The 17,497-nt window shown below is 40.8% G+C and overlaps 1 protein-coding gene across 7 annotated transcripts in view; it reads left to right on the plus strand.

Moving 5' to 3' along the window:
• DOP1B (DOP1 leucine zipper like protein B) overlaps positions 1-17,497 on the plus strand; it is a 96,850-nt gene that overhangs the window by 3,245 nt on the left and 76,108 nt on the right. For all 7 annotated transcript variants that reach the window (XM_075911610.1, XM_075911619.1, XM_075911630.1 and 4 more), the window contains 3 exons: positions 11,279-11,460; positions 11,551-11,721; positions 16,372-16,561. In XM_075911610.1, coding sequence (XP_075767725.1) covers positions 11,279-11,460; positions 11,551-11,721; positions 16,372-16,561 — 543 coding nt within the window. The remainder of the gene's footprint in view (positions 1-11,278; positions 11,461-11,550; positions 11,722-16,371; positions 16,562-17,497) is intronic.

A 17,497-nucleotide genomic window follows, 5' to 3' on the forward strand; every position in this document is an offset into this window, starting at 1 on the left:
TTCACATTGCCTGCATGGAGCAGCTGGACCCAGGTCAGACCCACCTCCAGAAACCATTCCTGGCTCTTCAACCCTCCTTCCCCTTGATTGCTGCCCCCATTGCTCCTTATCCATACAGGGAGAGGTCACTGTAGGGGAGCTGCTCCCTTGTATGTTCAACACCCCTTCTCTGCACCTGGCCCTCCCTTCCAAGCCCCATTCCCTGCACCCCCACTCCTGAACCCAGATAACCCCTTTCCTGTTAAACCCCTACACACAGACAGGCCAGAGTTTATTCTAATGTTTTTATGCCTATGTACAGAATAAATTTTATGTGCACCAATATGGAGATGATTTGTGACACATCACCCCCATATTGGTGCACATAACAAAATTCATTATACACATGGACAAATCCGTGGTGGATGGGGCTGAGTGGTTCGGACTATGGGAGGGAGTTCAGGCTTGGGAGGATGAGGACTCTGGTTGGGGGTGTGGACTCTGAGGGCCTGTGGATAAGGCATTTGGGGTGCAGGATGGGACTCCAGGTGGGGCCAAGGGGGTGGTTGTGCAGAAACAGGCACAAGACAGGAGGCTGGGGTGGGGATGGGGTCTGGACAGGAATTAGAGTGCAGGAGGGGGCTCAGGATTGGGGTGTGGGATCCAGGAGCAAGCTAGGGCAGTGGAGGAGACTTGGGGCTGGGACAAGGGATTGGTATGTGGTGCACTTACCTGGGACAGCTCTAACTTTATTGGGGGGCAGGGAACAGTTGACTCCATGTTGCCCCACGTTCACTTCAGGCACCGCTCCACACAGCTCCCGTTGGCTGTGATTCCTGGCCAATGGGAACTACGAGGACAGAGTTCTCTGGTGGTTGCAGTGATGCAGCGCCAGCCAAGGCGGGAGGAACAGCAGCGCACACAGCAGCCTCCCCACCAGGAATATAGATGCTCTACCGTTGGTAGTCCTGGGCTAAGGGAGCCCCCAAGCTACAGCCCTTAAAGTCCCTTTTTTAATCTGCCCTGCTTCCACCCCATCCACAGCAGTTCCGTGTGCAGTAGCCCCGAGTCCCTGCGTGAGGCTTATTAGGAGATAGTACAACTTAGAGGGAACCTTGAGCCAGACCCTTTTCTACATCCAAATACCCCCCGCCAAGTCCCAACCAGTTGCATCTGGACCTTCCATCCTCGCATCCAGATCCCCATCACCCCTACCAAACCCTGCACCCAAACCAACCCTTTCTGAGTCCCCCTCACTCAAGCCCCTACTATAAGCTCCTGCCCAAGTCCTCTGGACCACCCCGACAAGCCCCCTGCACCTGGACCTGCAACTAGAAGCACCCAGACTCCCACCTCACCCAGTCCCAGGACCCAGACTGCTCCCCCTGCCATCCAGATTTGCCCTGCTAAGCCCAAACCAGTCTCACCTGGACCCTCCTAGAGAGTCCCTTTGCCCCTGCACCTGAAAACCTCCAGCAAGCCCCTTGCATCCAGATTGCACCTGGATTCCCCTATCAAGCTGCCTGCACCAAGATTTCCCTGCACAGAATACTCACTTTACATCGTGCCCTTCCATGCTTGGATCCTTCCAGGCTGAACCTGCTTGCCCCACCTGGTCTGGTAGCACTTTATAGACTAACAAAACCTGTAGATGGCATTATGAGCTTTTGTGGGCTTGGCCCATTTCTTCAGATGACCGGAGTATTGAGTTTAGGGTGTGCAGACCCAAAATAAATAGGAGAGAAGGTGCGGGGGGAGGGAAACAGTTACTGGTAAATCACATCTTTGGTATCTTTTGGAGAGAAAGATCAGCCTAGATGCTGGCCTTAAGGCAGACTGGGTTGCTGTGGATATCACCAAATACATCAGGCAGACGGGTAGCCTTACAATCCTCTGTCAGAAGGCAGTGGAACACAAGGCCCTGCCAAGAAATAGGTGACAGCTAGAGGTCTGAGATCTGACTGGGTATTCCCAGTAAAGGTGCAATTACCCTGAAATTGTGACAATCCATTTTTTTTACAATGAAACTAAGCTGAAAGTCAGTAGAAATTGATAGAAATGTAGCCGGGTTAGTCTGGTGTAGCTGAAACAAAATACAGGACTATGCAGCACTTTAAAGACTAACAAGATGGTTTATTAGATGATGAGCTTTCATGGGCCAGACCCACTTCCTCAGATTAAATAGTGAAAGAAATGGTATATATGGTTGTGACTATTTTCTTCCGCTATTTGATCTGAGGAAGTGGGTCTGGCCCACGAAAGCTCATCATCTAATAAACCATCTTGTTAGTCTTTAAAGTGCTGCATAGTCCTGTATTTTGTTTCAGTAGAAATTGGTGATTTATGACACCCTGATTAACTAATAGAAAATATTCTCTGGCACTTACAAGTGGATTTTTCAAGCACTACTGTAGAAAATAATTTACTATTTTTATTAAAGGTCTGTTTCAAATACATGTAAGTGTAGGATAGAAATATATAGTCACTGTGCTAATTTTTTTTATTTTTGTTATTGACACATTTGTCTGTTTTAAAGGCTTGCTTATGTTTCAAGCGAAAACTATGAAAATCATTTCTATTATAGATAAGTCTGCATATCTCTTTAACATGAACATTGAATCTTTGTTGCTTAAAACTTCTTGGTTCTTTCTCCTTGTATATAATTGGAGGACATACTCCTTGTTTGTTGTAAGTGCATTTCATGAGGTTTAAATAGCTTTTCATTTGTTTCCTATACTGTGGATGTATAGTATGACCAGATTTAAGATTCAGATTAAATGTGAGTGTTATAAAAGTAAGTCCCATATCCTTATTCCCTTAACCTATTTTGTCAGGTTTGTAATTTCTAGTACTCATGGCCTGTATAATCAAAATATATAAAGTCTTGTGGAAAGAGATTATTTTGCACCAGTGATTTTTGACAAACTGTTCATGTGCTTCTTACACCTTTTCAGTGCACTGTATATTTTTTGAAATAAGGTTATTCGTGTCTCATTCCTATTCTTGATTACTGCTTTTATCAGCATTTTTATTGTCTGGAAACGTGTGTGTGTTAACTGCTAGAAAAATATTGTTTTGCTGCTACCTAACAAAATGAATGCCAGTATTTAGAATGTTCAGTACAGACTGCTGTTGCACAGGATTTTGTCATCCTTTTACTAATAATCCTGGTGCCACAATGTAAACTGTTCTATTACAGATTTTTGGCTTTGTGTGCTAACAGAATGAGGTGAGGTTCTGTAAAGATACTGGTCTGATACCAGCTAACAGCAGTTTTTGACTGGAAACTGGTGCTGGTTCATCATGTGTGGGTAGATGAATAAAGTGAATGCTTTTAACATATGTGATTAGAGCCACAATATCTTTAATTAAATTATCTAAAACTTTGTTATGCAGAGTTAGGGTTGCCCAATAGTAGCTCATGCTGTTCAAAAACATCAAGTTCAGCAAAATTCAGCCTTCTGAAGTCAGGAAATACAGAATTATTGTAAAATGCCAACTCCAGGGGACAGTTACGACTGCATGGGCAAGGGCCCCTGGGAACTGTCTGGTTGCATTCCAACTGCGTTCACTGTGTTAGAATAGTGGTGTCGAAATAGGGTTGGTAGAGATGTTTGATATGAGGTAATCTGAGGTTTGGTTTGAGGAGCGTCACAGAGTTGCAACTGTCATAATGTGCAGAGCTCTAGGTCTGAATCCTCTCCCATTTGTGAGATCAAATGGAAAAGGTACATGTGTACCTTTTGAGGTTCCAGTCTGGATCGTATCCATATTAATTGTGTAGATTGTCAGGAGAAGGGCACTGGGGAAATCTTCCTGAGAGTACAGTCAGTAGTGATGGGATATGAGAGCAGTCTGTGGATTTAATTATAGGTATGGGAAAGTATAGGTTCAGGTGGTATCCTGTGTGCATGTGTGAAGGGAATTATAAATTGTTAAATGTAACAAGTGTGGTATTCTGTCGGGGGATTAGGCTCAGTGTTTGTGCTTAGGGCAGGTGCAGAGAGCAGAAGTCCTTTACAGTAAAAATGGGGTGAGAGGGAGAGAGATTTTGCGTTCGTGGGCTTCTAAGCTAGCTCTTCCTGAGCACCGACTCCCACTCCTCTCCCCACCCCCTTTGCTGCCTTTGATACAGAGGCAGCAAGGGGGGAGGGAAATGCGTGTAGTCAACAAGATTAACTGAGAAGTACAGGCTTATCGGTTAATCGTGTAGTCATTTAAACGGTGACATCCCTGATTGCTACAGTTATAAATTATTACACTGTTCTTTCAAAGCAAGTATACTTTATTCTTAAGGTCAAAACAATGCACATAACACATTTAAAATAATAAATGCCTACATACTTGCTAATAAGCTGACCAGAGATCACCCCAACTCTGGCACAGGCTCGGGCAGAACTAGTCCTTCAGAACTGCCCATCCAGGGGTTTTCTTGTGGCTTCAGCTTCTTCATAGCTTCTGCTCAAAACACTAATTCAATCTTATGGGTAGGACATAGTCCTCTTAACCCTTTCCTAAGAACTGGGGACCAGTCTGTCTGCTTGCTGAATGAGAACAAGAAACCCTGAGTGGGTTTCAACTCAAATTATTTATCTCAACATCCTTTCTTTGTCAATCTTTAGTCAGAGTCCTGATTTTGAAGCTTTAATATGTAATCAGCTATGGGTGCTCTCCCATATGGTGAAGTTTCAAAGGGCTGATAACCAGAAGTATTCCATTAGTATATCCCATCTCCCTATAGAAGTTATCTAAAATCCCACAATAACACACACATTGCATTTTTAATACATTAAAGTTAAAAGATGTGGTGGTGATAAACTTCAGTAAATTTTGTTCAGGATAATACAGGGCCTTGTCATAGCTATCAAACTTTACCGTTGAGGCACTAATCCTCTATTGTCTTAAATTCAGCATTGTAACTCGCATGAGAACTACAGACGTTGCCTTATGCTCACCAGGATGTTAACTCTAGTTAGGAATGCATCTCCTCCGGTAAATAAAAGACTTAAGAAGGTTTGGAACAGTCAGATTTTTCATTTTAATCAAATCATGAAATGTGTCTTATTTAAATAGAATGTCAGTATTCTGAATACATAAATGCAGTGGGCAGGGCTAGGAAATGATAGCTTTAGATGTTTGTTCTGCATAGCAGTAACAAATAGCTTTTGGAAGTGGTTTGAAACTCCTCTTCCTTGTATACTCTTCCCCAAAAATTCTTGTCTATTTTTTTAGCAAGAGTCTTTAGTGCTTGTTTTCTCAGGCCACGTGTATATGACAGGTGCTAGAGCTGCAGCAGTACTGCACAGTAGACCATTCCTACATACATGGAGTTCTGTCAGTTGTAGATAATCCACCTCCCTAAGAATTATTCCATTTATTTACTCACATCCATACCTGAGGTTAGGTGGTTTAACTATGGCACTCAGTGTGACTATTTTGCACCCGTGGGAAATGTTCCTTCAAATTTTTTTCCATTCATGTGTGGAATAAATTTTATGTGCACCAACTCACATGCAGATATGCACCACCAGTAGAAATATATGCTACCAGCTGCTGCTGGCTGTGGGCACACAGCTAATCACCTGAGCAACATTTGAATCTCTCCTGGGTGGCTGATGGCTGCCCAAATGCACTGCTCACAGGGAACGCTGCCTCCAAGCACCATAACTATGTTGACATAACTTTTTAAGAGTAGACTACACCTTAATGTCCCTTGATGAATCATAAATTCTTAAAATTTTAAATTTAGTGCCTCTGTCTCAACCAAGTAGGTGAATTATTAATTGGAGTTAAAGCTGTAAATTAAAAAGTGTGATCTGTATTATAACCAGGGTCCTGGTCTCCTCTTGGTTTTGAAACTTCAGCAAAGTTGGTCAGACTGACCTGTGGCAGTATTGTTTAACAGTAGCATGCTTTATCTTATTGTTACATTCAGTACTGTACAAGAACATTCTTTGTCCTTCAGAAAAACCATTTTGTTTCTGAAGTCCTAGGGAAATAAGAACTTTTTAAGTATATGGCCTTCCCTATTGGCTACAAAGGGGAGAAATTGTCTGTGGTGATTTGCTTTTCAGAAGTCAAATTGTGTATTCGTTATAATGCCAAGGGCCGCAACTTAAGTGTGGTTGCATATACATGCAAGTATATATGCACATAGCTTCTTTCACACTAATGGGCATGAATACTAAGATTAACCCTTAAGCTGCGGTGCCAGACCCAACCATGGCCAGCGTGGGACTATATCTACACTACGGGGTTTTTCCAGGATACTGGAGGTATCTCGGAAAAACTCCGCCACGTCCAGGGAATGCGTCTGCTCTTCCACTTTTTTGGGGGAAGAGCAGACGAGCTCTTTTGGAAGCCCTGTCTTCCTCCTCCCACAAGGAAGAGGGGCTCTTCCGAAAGAGGAGGCTTTTTCGAAATTTGGCCCAGTGTAGACGGGCCAAATTTTGGAAAAGTGTCTTCCGAAAAAACTGTTGGAAAAAGGTACGCAAATTGCAGAGCGCAATTTGTGTGCCTTTTTCCGATAGATCATTGTAGTGTAGACATAGCCTGGGCCAGTCAGCACTTCTCAGGCTCAGCCCACAAGGCTAAGCAGCCAGCACTTCCCACAGTGCTCCGGCGCTCCCAGTACCTCCCGCCCTGGGGGCTAGAAATGCCAACATCTTGTATCTATCTGTTCTAGCCAGCCCATCCACTTACATCTTTAGTGCTCACCCCACCTGCGAGAGGCCTCACTTTTGTGGACCATGTTCCCAGTGGAGGCCATGTTCAAAGGATCCCGCCCATGGGCCACGTGTTTGAGCCCCGCATAAACGCAAACCACACCGTAGGATGCAAACAAATGGGCCGTGGGTCGCATGCTGAGTAACCCTGCTCTACAGCCTTAACTAAGAAGCAGCTGGCTTTTAGCTCAAGCTGTAGAATCTCATGCACTGAGCTCCAGAGGTCCCGGAGATTCCACCTGTCATTGTTACACTTGCACAGCCAAAACCTGACCTTGTTTTAAGTTAGGAGAAGAGGAAGCTGTACACCAAATTGGGTGGTCCTAGTTCTTACCATTCAGGAGGAGTTCTTGAACAACTTGACTCTCAGATGGACAGACACGTGCACATTTCTAAAATATATAGATTTGTAAAGTTACTAAATTAGAACAAGTTAATGTATATATTTAAGACAATTGTGTGGTGGGGGCAACTGGAAAAGTGACTAGGAATTCTGTCTGTCTTCTCTAACAAGGCTTTTGTTACTTAACTATTCTGCAGATTAAACAAACCAATTATCTGTATGCAATACAAATTATGAATAATGATGCCTGCTTTTGTGACTGTTGGCTAAGCACATGAGTTGGAAAATGTTTACTCATAACTTCAGATTCTCTCACTTCTGTTATATCAGCTGATCTCCAGTATTGCTGGATATGTTTGAGTCCAAATTAATAACATTGGCTTCCTCTTGGCATCCTTTCTTAAAGTTTATCTACTATATATTTGAGAGAGTTTGTGAGCGAGTGAATCTGTGTCTCTTTTGTTCAAGAGTTCTTCCTAAACGGGGAATTTCTAACCAAATTTGCAGTTTCCTCTTATCCTAACTTAAAGCAAAGTAAAACAGTAAGGCTGTGATTGTGTGGGGTAGTGAGGCTGCAACAAGAGCTGGCTGGGGGTATGCCCTCCCTCCCTGTCTGGGACTGCCTAGCCCCGAGCCTCCCACCCCCAGGCACCCTTTAGAGAGGGCAGGGGATAGTAAAGCTTTCACTCCCTCCCTCATTAGTACCGGAACATTGCTGGCTGTTCTCCTTTGTGAGGGGAATATGCAGTCTGTTCCATTCCTCACTCTGGCTGCGGAGCACAGGGCAGAGGAACCTGGACCTGCCTCCAGCTGTGCCCACTGGAGTCCCAGTGGCCATGGAGAGGCACTTCTCATCTGGTCTCAAGCTGCTGCAATGAGATAGGAAGGGGACAGTCCTCTCTCCCCGGGGCAGTCTGCATATTGAACCCTTCATCCCCAGCTCCATCCCTGATCAATAATTTAAATGAAGAAAAACAAAAATTAAGGCCCTGAGCAACATCGGGTAAATCTCCTAGTAATTCTGTAAAATAAGCCAGCATTTTTTGAATTAGTTGTTTTATTTTCTTGTGGCTACAGTAGCTATACATTTAATAAGTAAAACTTAAGTTCCACCTACTCTTTTTCCATTTTCCTGGCTAATTTTGCCTCTTCCTCACTCGTTTATCCTCTACAAAACAGCTGTCTATAACGTCTAGCCCAGTAAAACAACTGAAAAGGAATAAAAGGACACATTTCTTTTTTCAAATCTTCCAAATACAGATATTTCTCCTAATTCAATCAGCTATTCCTACTGAAGGATCAACTTTTGTTTTGTTTGTTTTTTTATTTTTCTTAATACAAAAGAGAATTGATCCTGTCTTTCAAATTAAAATCTGCCTGTTCTACCAAGTAGCATGCATCTGACAAAGTGGGTCTTTGCCCACGAAAGCTTATGCACCAATAAATCTGTTAGTCTATAAGGTATCACAGGACATCTCGTTGTTTCTGTTCTACCAGATATACCTAAGATTCACCTCTGCCAATTTTTGTATAAATAAATCTTGAGCTGTTGACCTAACCCTGCCTATAATCTCTAATTATAACAGATAGGTAGTAGTTTTGAAGGAATTGTATAATAACAAAGCAAATGTTGTTTATGCATGAGAGTTCAAGGAACTTTAACAATATGGAAAATGTGAAGAGCCTGCCATATTTCACTTTTTTGGAACAAAAAAAGCACTGATAAAAAGCATGCTAAATTTCTTAAATTTCCTATTTTTAAATTTTCTTTTAACTCCTGAGCTAATGCACTAACTTAATTTAAAAAAATCTGTACTCAGTTTCCAGGGAATTTCATAGTGATTGAATCCAAGATTTAACTTTAAGATAATTCAGCCTTTTTCAATGGAATTGTAACCAATGCTTCAGTAATATTCTAATGTATCCTGCAGTCTGATGTAAAGGGAGTGGTATTCTTAACCTGTAATGCACATATTTTTACCTAATGTTGCTTGAGTAGAGTATTAGGATGCAACTTGCTAATGAGGAAATGATTTTAAAAACAATTTCTCCCCCACCTTTTCCAAAGAATTGAAGATATAAGTTCAATTTAAAAAAAAAAAAAAAGTTAGAATTCTTCCAGTTTAGTGGAAAGGAAGTCTGGATGGGAGTAAGCCTTGAAGATTCCACATAATATTATATGCACATAAAATGTGCGAAAGACTAAGGGAATACTAGGGAAATGTGATATAGACGAAGTTACTATAAGGTAGATGTACAACTAGTTGAAAGACCATACTCAAAGTAATTATCAATGGCTGGCTTTCCAACAGGGAAAATGTATTTAGTGGTGTCCCACAATGGTCAGTCTCTGGTCTGCAATCATGCTGTGTTTTTGTTTTTTTTAATAACTTTGATAAAATAACTTTGTGGGAAAACTCTCAGGTGCTCTGTGATTGAGGAATGGCAGCATATTACATGGATTTCGGAGAATGTAGATTGGTTGTTCATGTTTGTCCAAATGTCAGAAGACACAAGATCATTATGGACTTCCTGTTTTGCAAGAGAAATAGTTACCCTTCTCTAGCCGACTTTTGCTGCTGCTAAGGGTATTTTTCTTTTGCTTATTTCCAGCACTTTTTAAGTGCCCTATTCTTCTAGGGGAAGATTACCTGCAGTCTTTAGAAAGTAAATTTGTGCAAAGAACACATACTATACCAGACATTATTTTTGCAATACATCCAGTTGTTTCATGTACTAAATAGTGAATAGTGTTGGTTGTTCATGACTAGTCAATAAATAAGTTGTTGGTTAACTGACAGCATAATGGTATTTGTCTTGATTTGAGTACGCTTAGAGCAAAAGGAAAAAAGTCTTTACAAGTTAGATATTTTCTTCTGATTAGATAGAACTTTTAGAGTAAACAATTCAAATATATATTTAGGGGGTGTGAACCATTTATGTTTAGATTGTGAAAGTGTACCAACCAAAGTCCAACATTCAGGCAGTCTTCATACCTTGCTGCTGTAGGCATTTCTAACATTATATAGAGGAATCCTTCATTAATCGTCTTAAGATTTGAAGAACAGCTTCATTAATGTGTTTGGCCTTAATTTTATATGCAAAGTTTTACTATGCCGTGAACAGAAGAGGGAATACTTGGACTTAGATTTTCAATTAGACTTCTACATTTATATGTATCTTTTCCCAGGTGAATTTGTTTTTAAGGGATCATCAGTTTTTTCAGGATGTTGTAACATACCAGTCCTTTCCATGTAACATGAAGCTGCTCTGAAAATCTTCACTTTTACTCTAGTTTTATTAAACCCTAGAGATAGATAGTAATTAGGGTTCCCAGGTGTCCGGTATTGACCCGGACAGTCCAGTATTTTCACCTCCTGTCTGGTTTAAAAAAAAAAAATACAGAAAATACCAGACAACTAAAATGTCCAGTGTTTCTCTCCCCCTCCTCTCCCCCCCCCCCCCCCCCCCCCCGGGCCAGGAGTGAAAATACCGGACACCTGGCAACCTTACACACACTCAGCAACGGGGGTCTCCTGAGCTATCTGGATTCCCCCACTTACCTGGTTCCGTAGGGAAGCTGTCTTCTGGCTCAGTCAGGAAAAACAAGATAGCCACTGGCAAAAAGCTTCAAAGGATTTTCTTAAAGGGGCCATACTGTTTTATTTTTAATTTTTTTTTTGCTTAACTCTTGGGTCCTTTTTTTCTTTTCCCCCTCTCAACAACTTTGGTCTCTCTCCCCTTTTTGTTTCTGAACAGAATCCCCCTTGTGTGTGGTTTTTTTGGGGGGGGGAGGGGATTGTTTGGTATTTTTAGTTAAACCATCTGGCAACCCTAATTAATGCTTATTGTAGTCATGTTCTTTAAAAATTGCCAATTACATTTTACTGTTCAGTATAGCTGAGATAACAAAATCAGCCATCCTTGTGTGTGAAATGAAAATAAAAGCTTACAGGTTGTGTGCAAAATAATAATAATAATTAATAATAAAATCTGTTACTACTGGACTCATTTCCACACCAGTTCTTCAAGTCTAGTTATCTCTGTTAATGTGATCTTATGCATTTTGTGGATGAAAACTCTTGAGTGCCTTATTTAATTCTAATAAGTTAATTTTCTATCATAAAACCTTATTTGTCAAAATGTTGACTGGTCAGTTGTTGGCTGTTATGCATGTACAATAACTCCTTGTTGTTTCTTCTTTCTCCTTGTCTCCTCACTGTTTGTACAGGCTCTTCAAAGTAACCTGAAGTATTCCCTCTTGCCAAGACGTCTGATAATCAGTAAGAGATTATCTCAGTGTTTACATCCAGCTTTGCCTAGTGGAGTGCATTTAAAAGCACTAGAGACCTATGAAATCATCTTTAAAATAATTGGGACAAAATGGCTTTCCAAAGACTTATTCCTATACAGGTAAATTGCTCTTTCAAAACTCAGACTTGAAATTTCATAATAGATTATTTTAAGCAACTGATTTTTTTTTCTTTTCTTTCCTTTTTTAAGCTCTGGCTTGTTTCCCCTGCTGGCAAATGCAGCAATGTCAGTGAGGCCAGTTCTCCTTGGTCTGTATGAGAAATATTTTCTTCCTCTGCAGAAGTCTCTCTTGCCAAGTCTTCAAGCCTTTATAATTGGATTGCTGCCTGGATTGGAGGAGGGATCAGAAATTTACGACAGGTGGAATTGCTTATGTTAAGTTAGAAACATGAAATGCAATATTCTATCATGTCTCTGTTCATTGATCGATTTTATATATGGTAGGGAGGAAGGACTTGTATCTAGAAATACTCATCCACAAGGAGGGTATCTAATGTGGGGCTTCTAAGGAATGGAATGGGAAGGGAAAAATACAGAAGTGGGAAGGGAATGGAGGAAAGACAGATATGTGACATGCAAAGGGACATGGGAGAAGTATGGGGGGGCAGAAGAAATACAAGAATAAAAAACTGAAAAGTTAAACTTTGGGGAGAAAGTTGCTTCAAGCCAAATTGAGTAGTCCACTATATCTAGAAAGAGCGCACTGCACTCCTTTCAGAATTTCTGAATACTTATCTTTACTCTTCAAATCTGTAATGGGGCATTGAAGAATTCTTTTGACAGACTAAACTACACCTGTATTCTTTGCACTCTTACTATTTTGATAAAGGGAAGTTCCTGTGTTCTGTACATACCTGGATTGCAACCATTCTGTACTAGAAGACCTTGGTAAAATGCCTCACTTCTTAAAACTTACTATCAAAAATGTCTTTCTCACCTAAAACCTCCTTGTGTAGTATTGATAAAGTTGATTCAGAGAACACCAACTGGTCATCAATGTTCCCTCTAATCTCTTCCATCCATGTGCAGATTTTTTCTGTCCATACACAGAATAAATTAATTTATGTCCACTGAGGCATGTGTGACTGTGCAATACAAGAAGAAACAAAAAACCTAGCTGAGAGGCATTTGAATCTCTCCTGAATGGCCACCCGTGCATGGCATGCAGGGAACATGGCTGGTCATCAAAGTTCAACACCCTTTGTAGCAATTCATGCTGGATATCCAGTTAAGAGGTCCTGTTGCAGTACACTTAGTCACTAGGCTTTTGGTTATGTAATGATTGTACTTCATCAAGTAATAGATTTAACAAAACTATTTTGCAACAGCCTGTTTCAGGAATTGCACCACTAGATAACGTTAATTATATTTCACTGACTACTATCTTTATATCATAGATAGTAACTAAACGTGGTTTTCCAATACAATACATATGTTTTCAAGGTTGATGCATTCTGTCTTCCTTCCCAATTAAAGATGGAATTTTTTAGTTATAATTGTCTGTTTTGCCAAAAGATGTATGATGTCATGTATTGTTTCTTTGTAAAATAGTCTCAAGTCTTAAACAATAGAAAAAAGCTTTACCCTGAAGGTTAGCTAATCAGTTATCAGTGAACAAAATTAAGCTGCATTTGTTTAATTACTGGTAAATAGCTTTCAGTTGCTAAATCACAGGCTGTTAGATGCAGAAGAGGCAACATACTTATCCAATTGCTGCATGAACAAGTGAGTTTAAAGTGAGTGCGTGTGGGAAGAGTAGTTCTTATGAATCTAATTTGTCTTCTCATCTGACCTAACCAAAGTTTTGGTTGTTTTATTTTAAATATTTGGTTGAAATGGACGAAGATTGAAGTAAGAGTTGGTTTCATATATTGCCCCATATCCCCTTTCAGTTTTTATGGTTTTATAATCACATTTCCCTTTAAAACAATTTTTTTTCTTCCTTTCATTTTTAGCTGTATGTGTCAGGGAGTGGGAGAATGCACAAATGGGATAACTAATCATAGTGAAGTTTCTTGTAATGAAACACTAACTTTGTTGGTGGAACAAAGTAAGCAGAAAAATAAATTTTAGTTGTTTTACTCTTCATGGTTGTGTAAGAATCAACTAAGCTGGGTAAACTTTGCCTATATTCAAAGCTGTGTCTACAATTGTTAGGATCTGTGCAGGATTTTTTGAGTGGAAAAACTTGTAGTCATTAAAGTAAGTGTAAGCAGGGCAATGGTTCTGCTCTTGTGGGGAACTTTCTTGGCTCTACATTACCCTATTGAAATGAGTTAGCGAAAGGATCTAGGCCCTTGCTCCCACTTCCTTTACCCAGAGGCCTCCCTGACCTCAAGGGCTCCCTTACCACTCTCCTGTGAGGCAGAGTCCCCATAACCCTAGTAAAGTTGGGCCCAAGATTCTGGGGGTGCTTGACCCCTAACCTTATGGTTACTTAGGTCAGGGGGTAGGTTGTCCCCACTCTCAGATGCTCTCTCCACACAGGATGCTTCTCTTGACCTACTGATAATTACATACAGTTCAAAGCAAATATTTATTAAACTGCAAGCAATTTTTAAAAACCGGGAAAAATGGGAAAGAAAAGAAAACAAATCACCCTCCTCTGTGACAAAGGAACATTCATTAGAGATGGAATGGAGAGAGAGTTCACAGTCTGCTCCTCACACATCCCAGACCACCTTCTCAGCCCTGGCTGTGCTTCAGGGATGCTGGAAGTTGGACACTTGCTCTGGCGATGACCGCATACCTTCAGGCTCTAAGTGGCAGGACCCTTCTTCCCAATATCAGCTCCTACCCCCCCCTCCCCCCCACCCCTCTCAGGATTACAGTCCCTCTCTAAGTCTGGCCTTCAAGGCCTTTTGGCTGACAGGGTCTCCTTGCACAGGGCCCTCTGCTGAGAGTCCCCCTCAATCTCTTCAGCTGCACTCGGCTTCAGCCCCAGCTCCACTGTGCCTCCAACTCCCTGGTTGCTTTTTCAGGTGTTTCTGGCTCTGGTTGCTGCAATTCTCCTCCCAACACAGGTCTGCTCTCTGGGCTACTTCTGTGGCTCTGCCCTAGCACTGACTTACTTCAGGGGATGCTTTTGTTGCTGTAGCCCTGCTCTCTGCTCCCTGGGCTCCTTTGCTGGTTCTCTCTGGAGCCTCCCACATCCAGGCCTTCTGACTCCTTCATTAGCCTGTTTGTCCTGTCAGGCTGGCCTGGAGCACTGGCCTCTCCCCATTGTTCCTTGGGACTATTAGTCTTAGGGTCCTAATTTCCCATCAACCCTTTCTCTTCCTTTGGTACTAGGAGCTGGTCAACCAAAAATCCCACTGAGTTTTAGTAAGGGGCCAAGAGTCCTCTTATATCAGTAAGCTAACTGAATGTAAACTGGAATCCGGTTTCTTAAGAAAACCGGCTTCTCTTTCATACGGTTGCTTGTTAGAGTAGAACCAAGGTTTGCATTCTGTATGCAATATTATTGCAGACAATTGGACATTAGAGATGGAAGAGGCTTGACACAGTTCAGGGCATCTGCACTTAACATCTGTCATCTTGAAGGGTATCCCCTTAGGCTTTCTGCTTCCCAGCTGTTGCCTCTCTTGGGTAGAGACACATGTGTCTCTTCTTTCTGGCTAAGGTATTTCCACACTTCACAGTCCCCTGGCTATACTATGAAATTCTCCACAATAGACAGACTGCCTGAACAGGCTTTCTTCTCTTTGTTTTCAGAGATGATACACAGTATAATTGCCACAGGTTTGAGGTTCCATGCAGCTTTTTCTAAGCAAGCATGCTTTAGTCTTACGATAAAAGCATTAGAGTGAATTAATTTAAAAAAATAAACCTACATGAATACTAATAAGTTTACCAGAGACCCATCCTCCTCCTCCCAACATGGACCTTTGCGGTCCTTCAGAATCCCAACATTGGGTTTTCACATGGATCCAAAGTCATAACATCCTTTTGTCCAGAACGGGAACCCTCATGAATTTGAGAGTCACTCGTTTATCCTATTTGGGCCTTTGAAGAGACCACGAATAGGTAAGCAGACAGACATTGCATTTCTGGTGAAGGCGAAGCTTCAAAAGGATGGACTTAGAGGCAGTTGCATTCCCCTCACCTCAGGTATTTGCTAGAAAATCTACTTCATGCTTACTGTCCCAAAAGTTGAAGTTCCTGTACTTCTCAGAAATTGCATTAGTCAAGTCTACAAGAGAAGTGTCATACAATACCAAAATACCATATAAATAATTTCTTTTTTCATACAGTGAAGCCCTGAAGGCATTAAACTTAATTCAGTAAAGTTTATCTTTATTCTGTAATGTTTGTACAGGATGTTGTCTGATCTCTCACAAGGCTTTCACATGCTACAGTACTTTTCTTCCCCAGGCAAGGGGATATGATGGTTTTGTCCTCTTTTGATTTAAATGCTGCATAATTATCACTACGTTTTTAGGTGTTTAAAATAATAATTTACATTTAGCTACTTATAAGTATTGAACCTGATCACCTGATACATTGTTGTAATGTGAACACTATACATTTTCATAATCATTTATGAAAAATAAATGTATTTATTGCGTTAGTAAAGAGATGAGCAGTCCAGCAAACACGGAGACAAAGTGACATAAACAGCAAAATACATCACCAATCTCATCATTCTGTGAAACTTCTTACATAGCTTTCATGACATTTTCATTTTAACTAGTTCAGGAATTAGCTGCCAGGAACTATAGCATTATTTAGTGTCAAGTTACTGTTTGCGAGGCATTTATGCAGAACAGGTAGCTGCTAGAGAAGTTGCCAAAGTGGGCAGACAAACATTCCATTGAGCGTGCATGATGGTAAAAGAATTGTTACAGCACTTGCCATTATGGCAAAATGATCTCGTAAAGGGAACATTGGAAGTGCAAATAAAGGGAGGGTATTGAAATGGGCATTTAAAAAGCTACAGGGTATTAACTAAGTTATTGTTCTTGAATTCTGTGTTGGTGTTTAATGGGATTACCTTTTTCTTACACATAGGACAGATGCCTTGCTTATGAAGCTGTCTGTACTAACAGGCCAAGAAGTGTTCTATGCTGCTCTCTGGGGGAGTGTTCTGGTCAGCCCTTCTATAAGACTTCCTGCTTCTCTATTTGTTGTGAGTCATATCAACAGAGAATTGCCTGGAAAACAGCAGAAGTACATATTGGGAACTGATTATAAGACCACAGTAAGTTAATTGCGTTTCTCGTGGGATATCTTGAACTGTCATTGCAAAATGGTGTCCTTCTCAGTACACATTAAAGTCCCAAGCTCTTTAAAGTATATCCACCAGAACGTGAATTTGCTCAATGAGATTAGCATATGGAGAATCTCAACTAAAAAATAATGAAAAATAACTCTTACAAATTTTGACCAATATATAGGATGGCAAATAGATAATCTAAAACCATGGTCAGTGATACATATAAGGAATGGATTGTTGCCTTTTTATAGTAAAACTGACTTAACCCCGTTGTTTAGTTGTATTGCATTCGTATTCAAAGACTCCAGTCAGAATTGAGGCTCTATTGTTAGTCACTGTACACAAACAATACAAAATCAGTATGTTTTACACACTATTTTAAAAAAGGGGCGGATGGGTGAGAGCCTATACATTCTTGCACTTAGTGAAAAGATCATCCTTTGTGACTACTAGTATTAGCTGCCTACCTATTGCAGTTGTCCAGAAGTGCTTGTGTGAAAATGAGTCTCTCCTAATTCTTGTTTTCAAAAACTAGGACAAAAATAGGAAATGACTGGAGAACCGTACATGGGAGAGTGAACTTCCTAAGGGTAGCATGTCCTTGATATTTTTTTAACCAAACTCCATTACAGTCCCAGCATTTCTGCAGTTTCATTGGTTACAGGACTATTAAGTACAACATTAAGGATCTGACTTGCTCTAAATCAGAAAAGACCAGAAAGGAAAAAATAAAACTGACATTTCCCATCTTTGGTTTTCCATTTTGCCTTTAGAGATGGAGCGTCAAACTCTGTCATTGTACATCAGATGTAGTGTTTTCAATAACATACAGCTAAACCAGACTAGCAGTAAACCCACAGGAGAACTCCAGTATATATTTCCTTTCTTTAAATTAAAAAAAATGTTTCATGGGTTTTAAAT

This window comes from Pelodiscus sinensis, chromosome 1 (genome assembly GCF_049634645.1).
Source record: "Pelodiscus sinensis isolate JC-2024 chromosome 1, ASM4963464v1, whole genome shotgun sequence".
Classification (NCBI taxonomy): Eukaryota; Metazoa; Chordata; order Testudines; family Trionychidae; genus Pelodiscus; species Pelodiscus sinensis.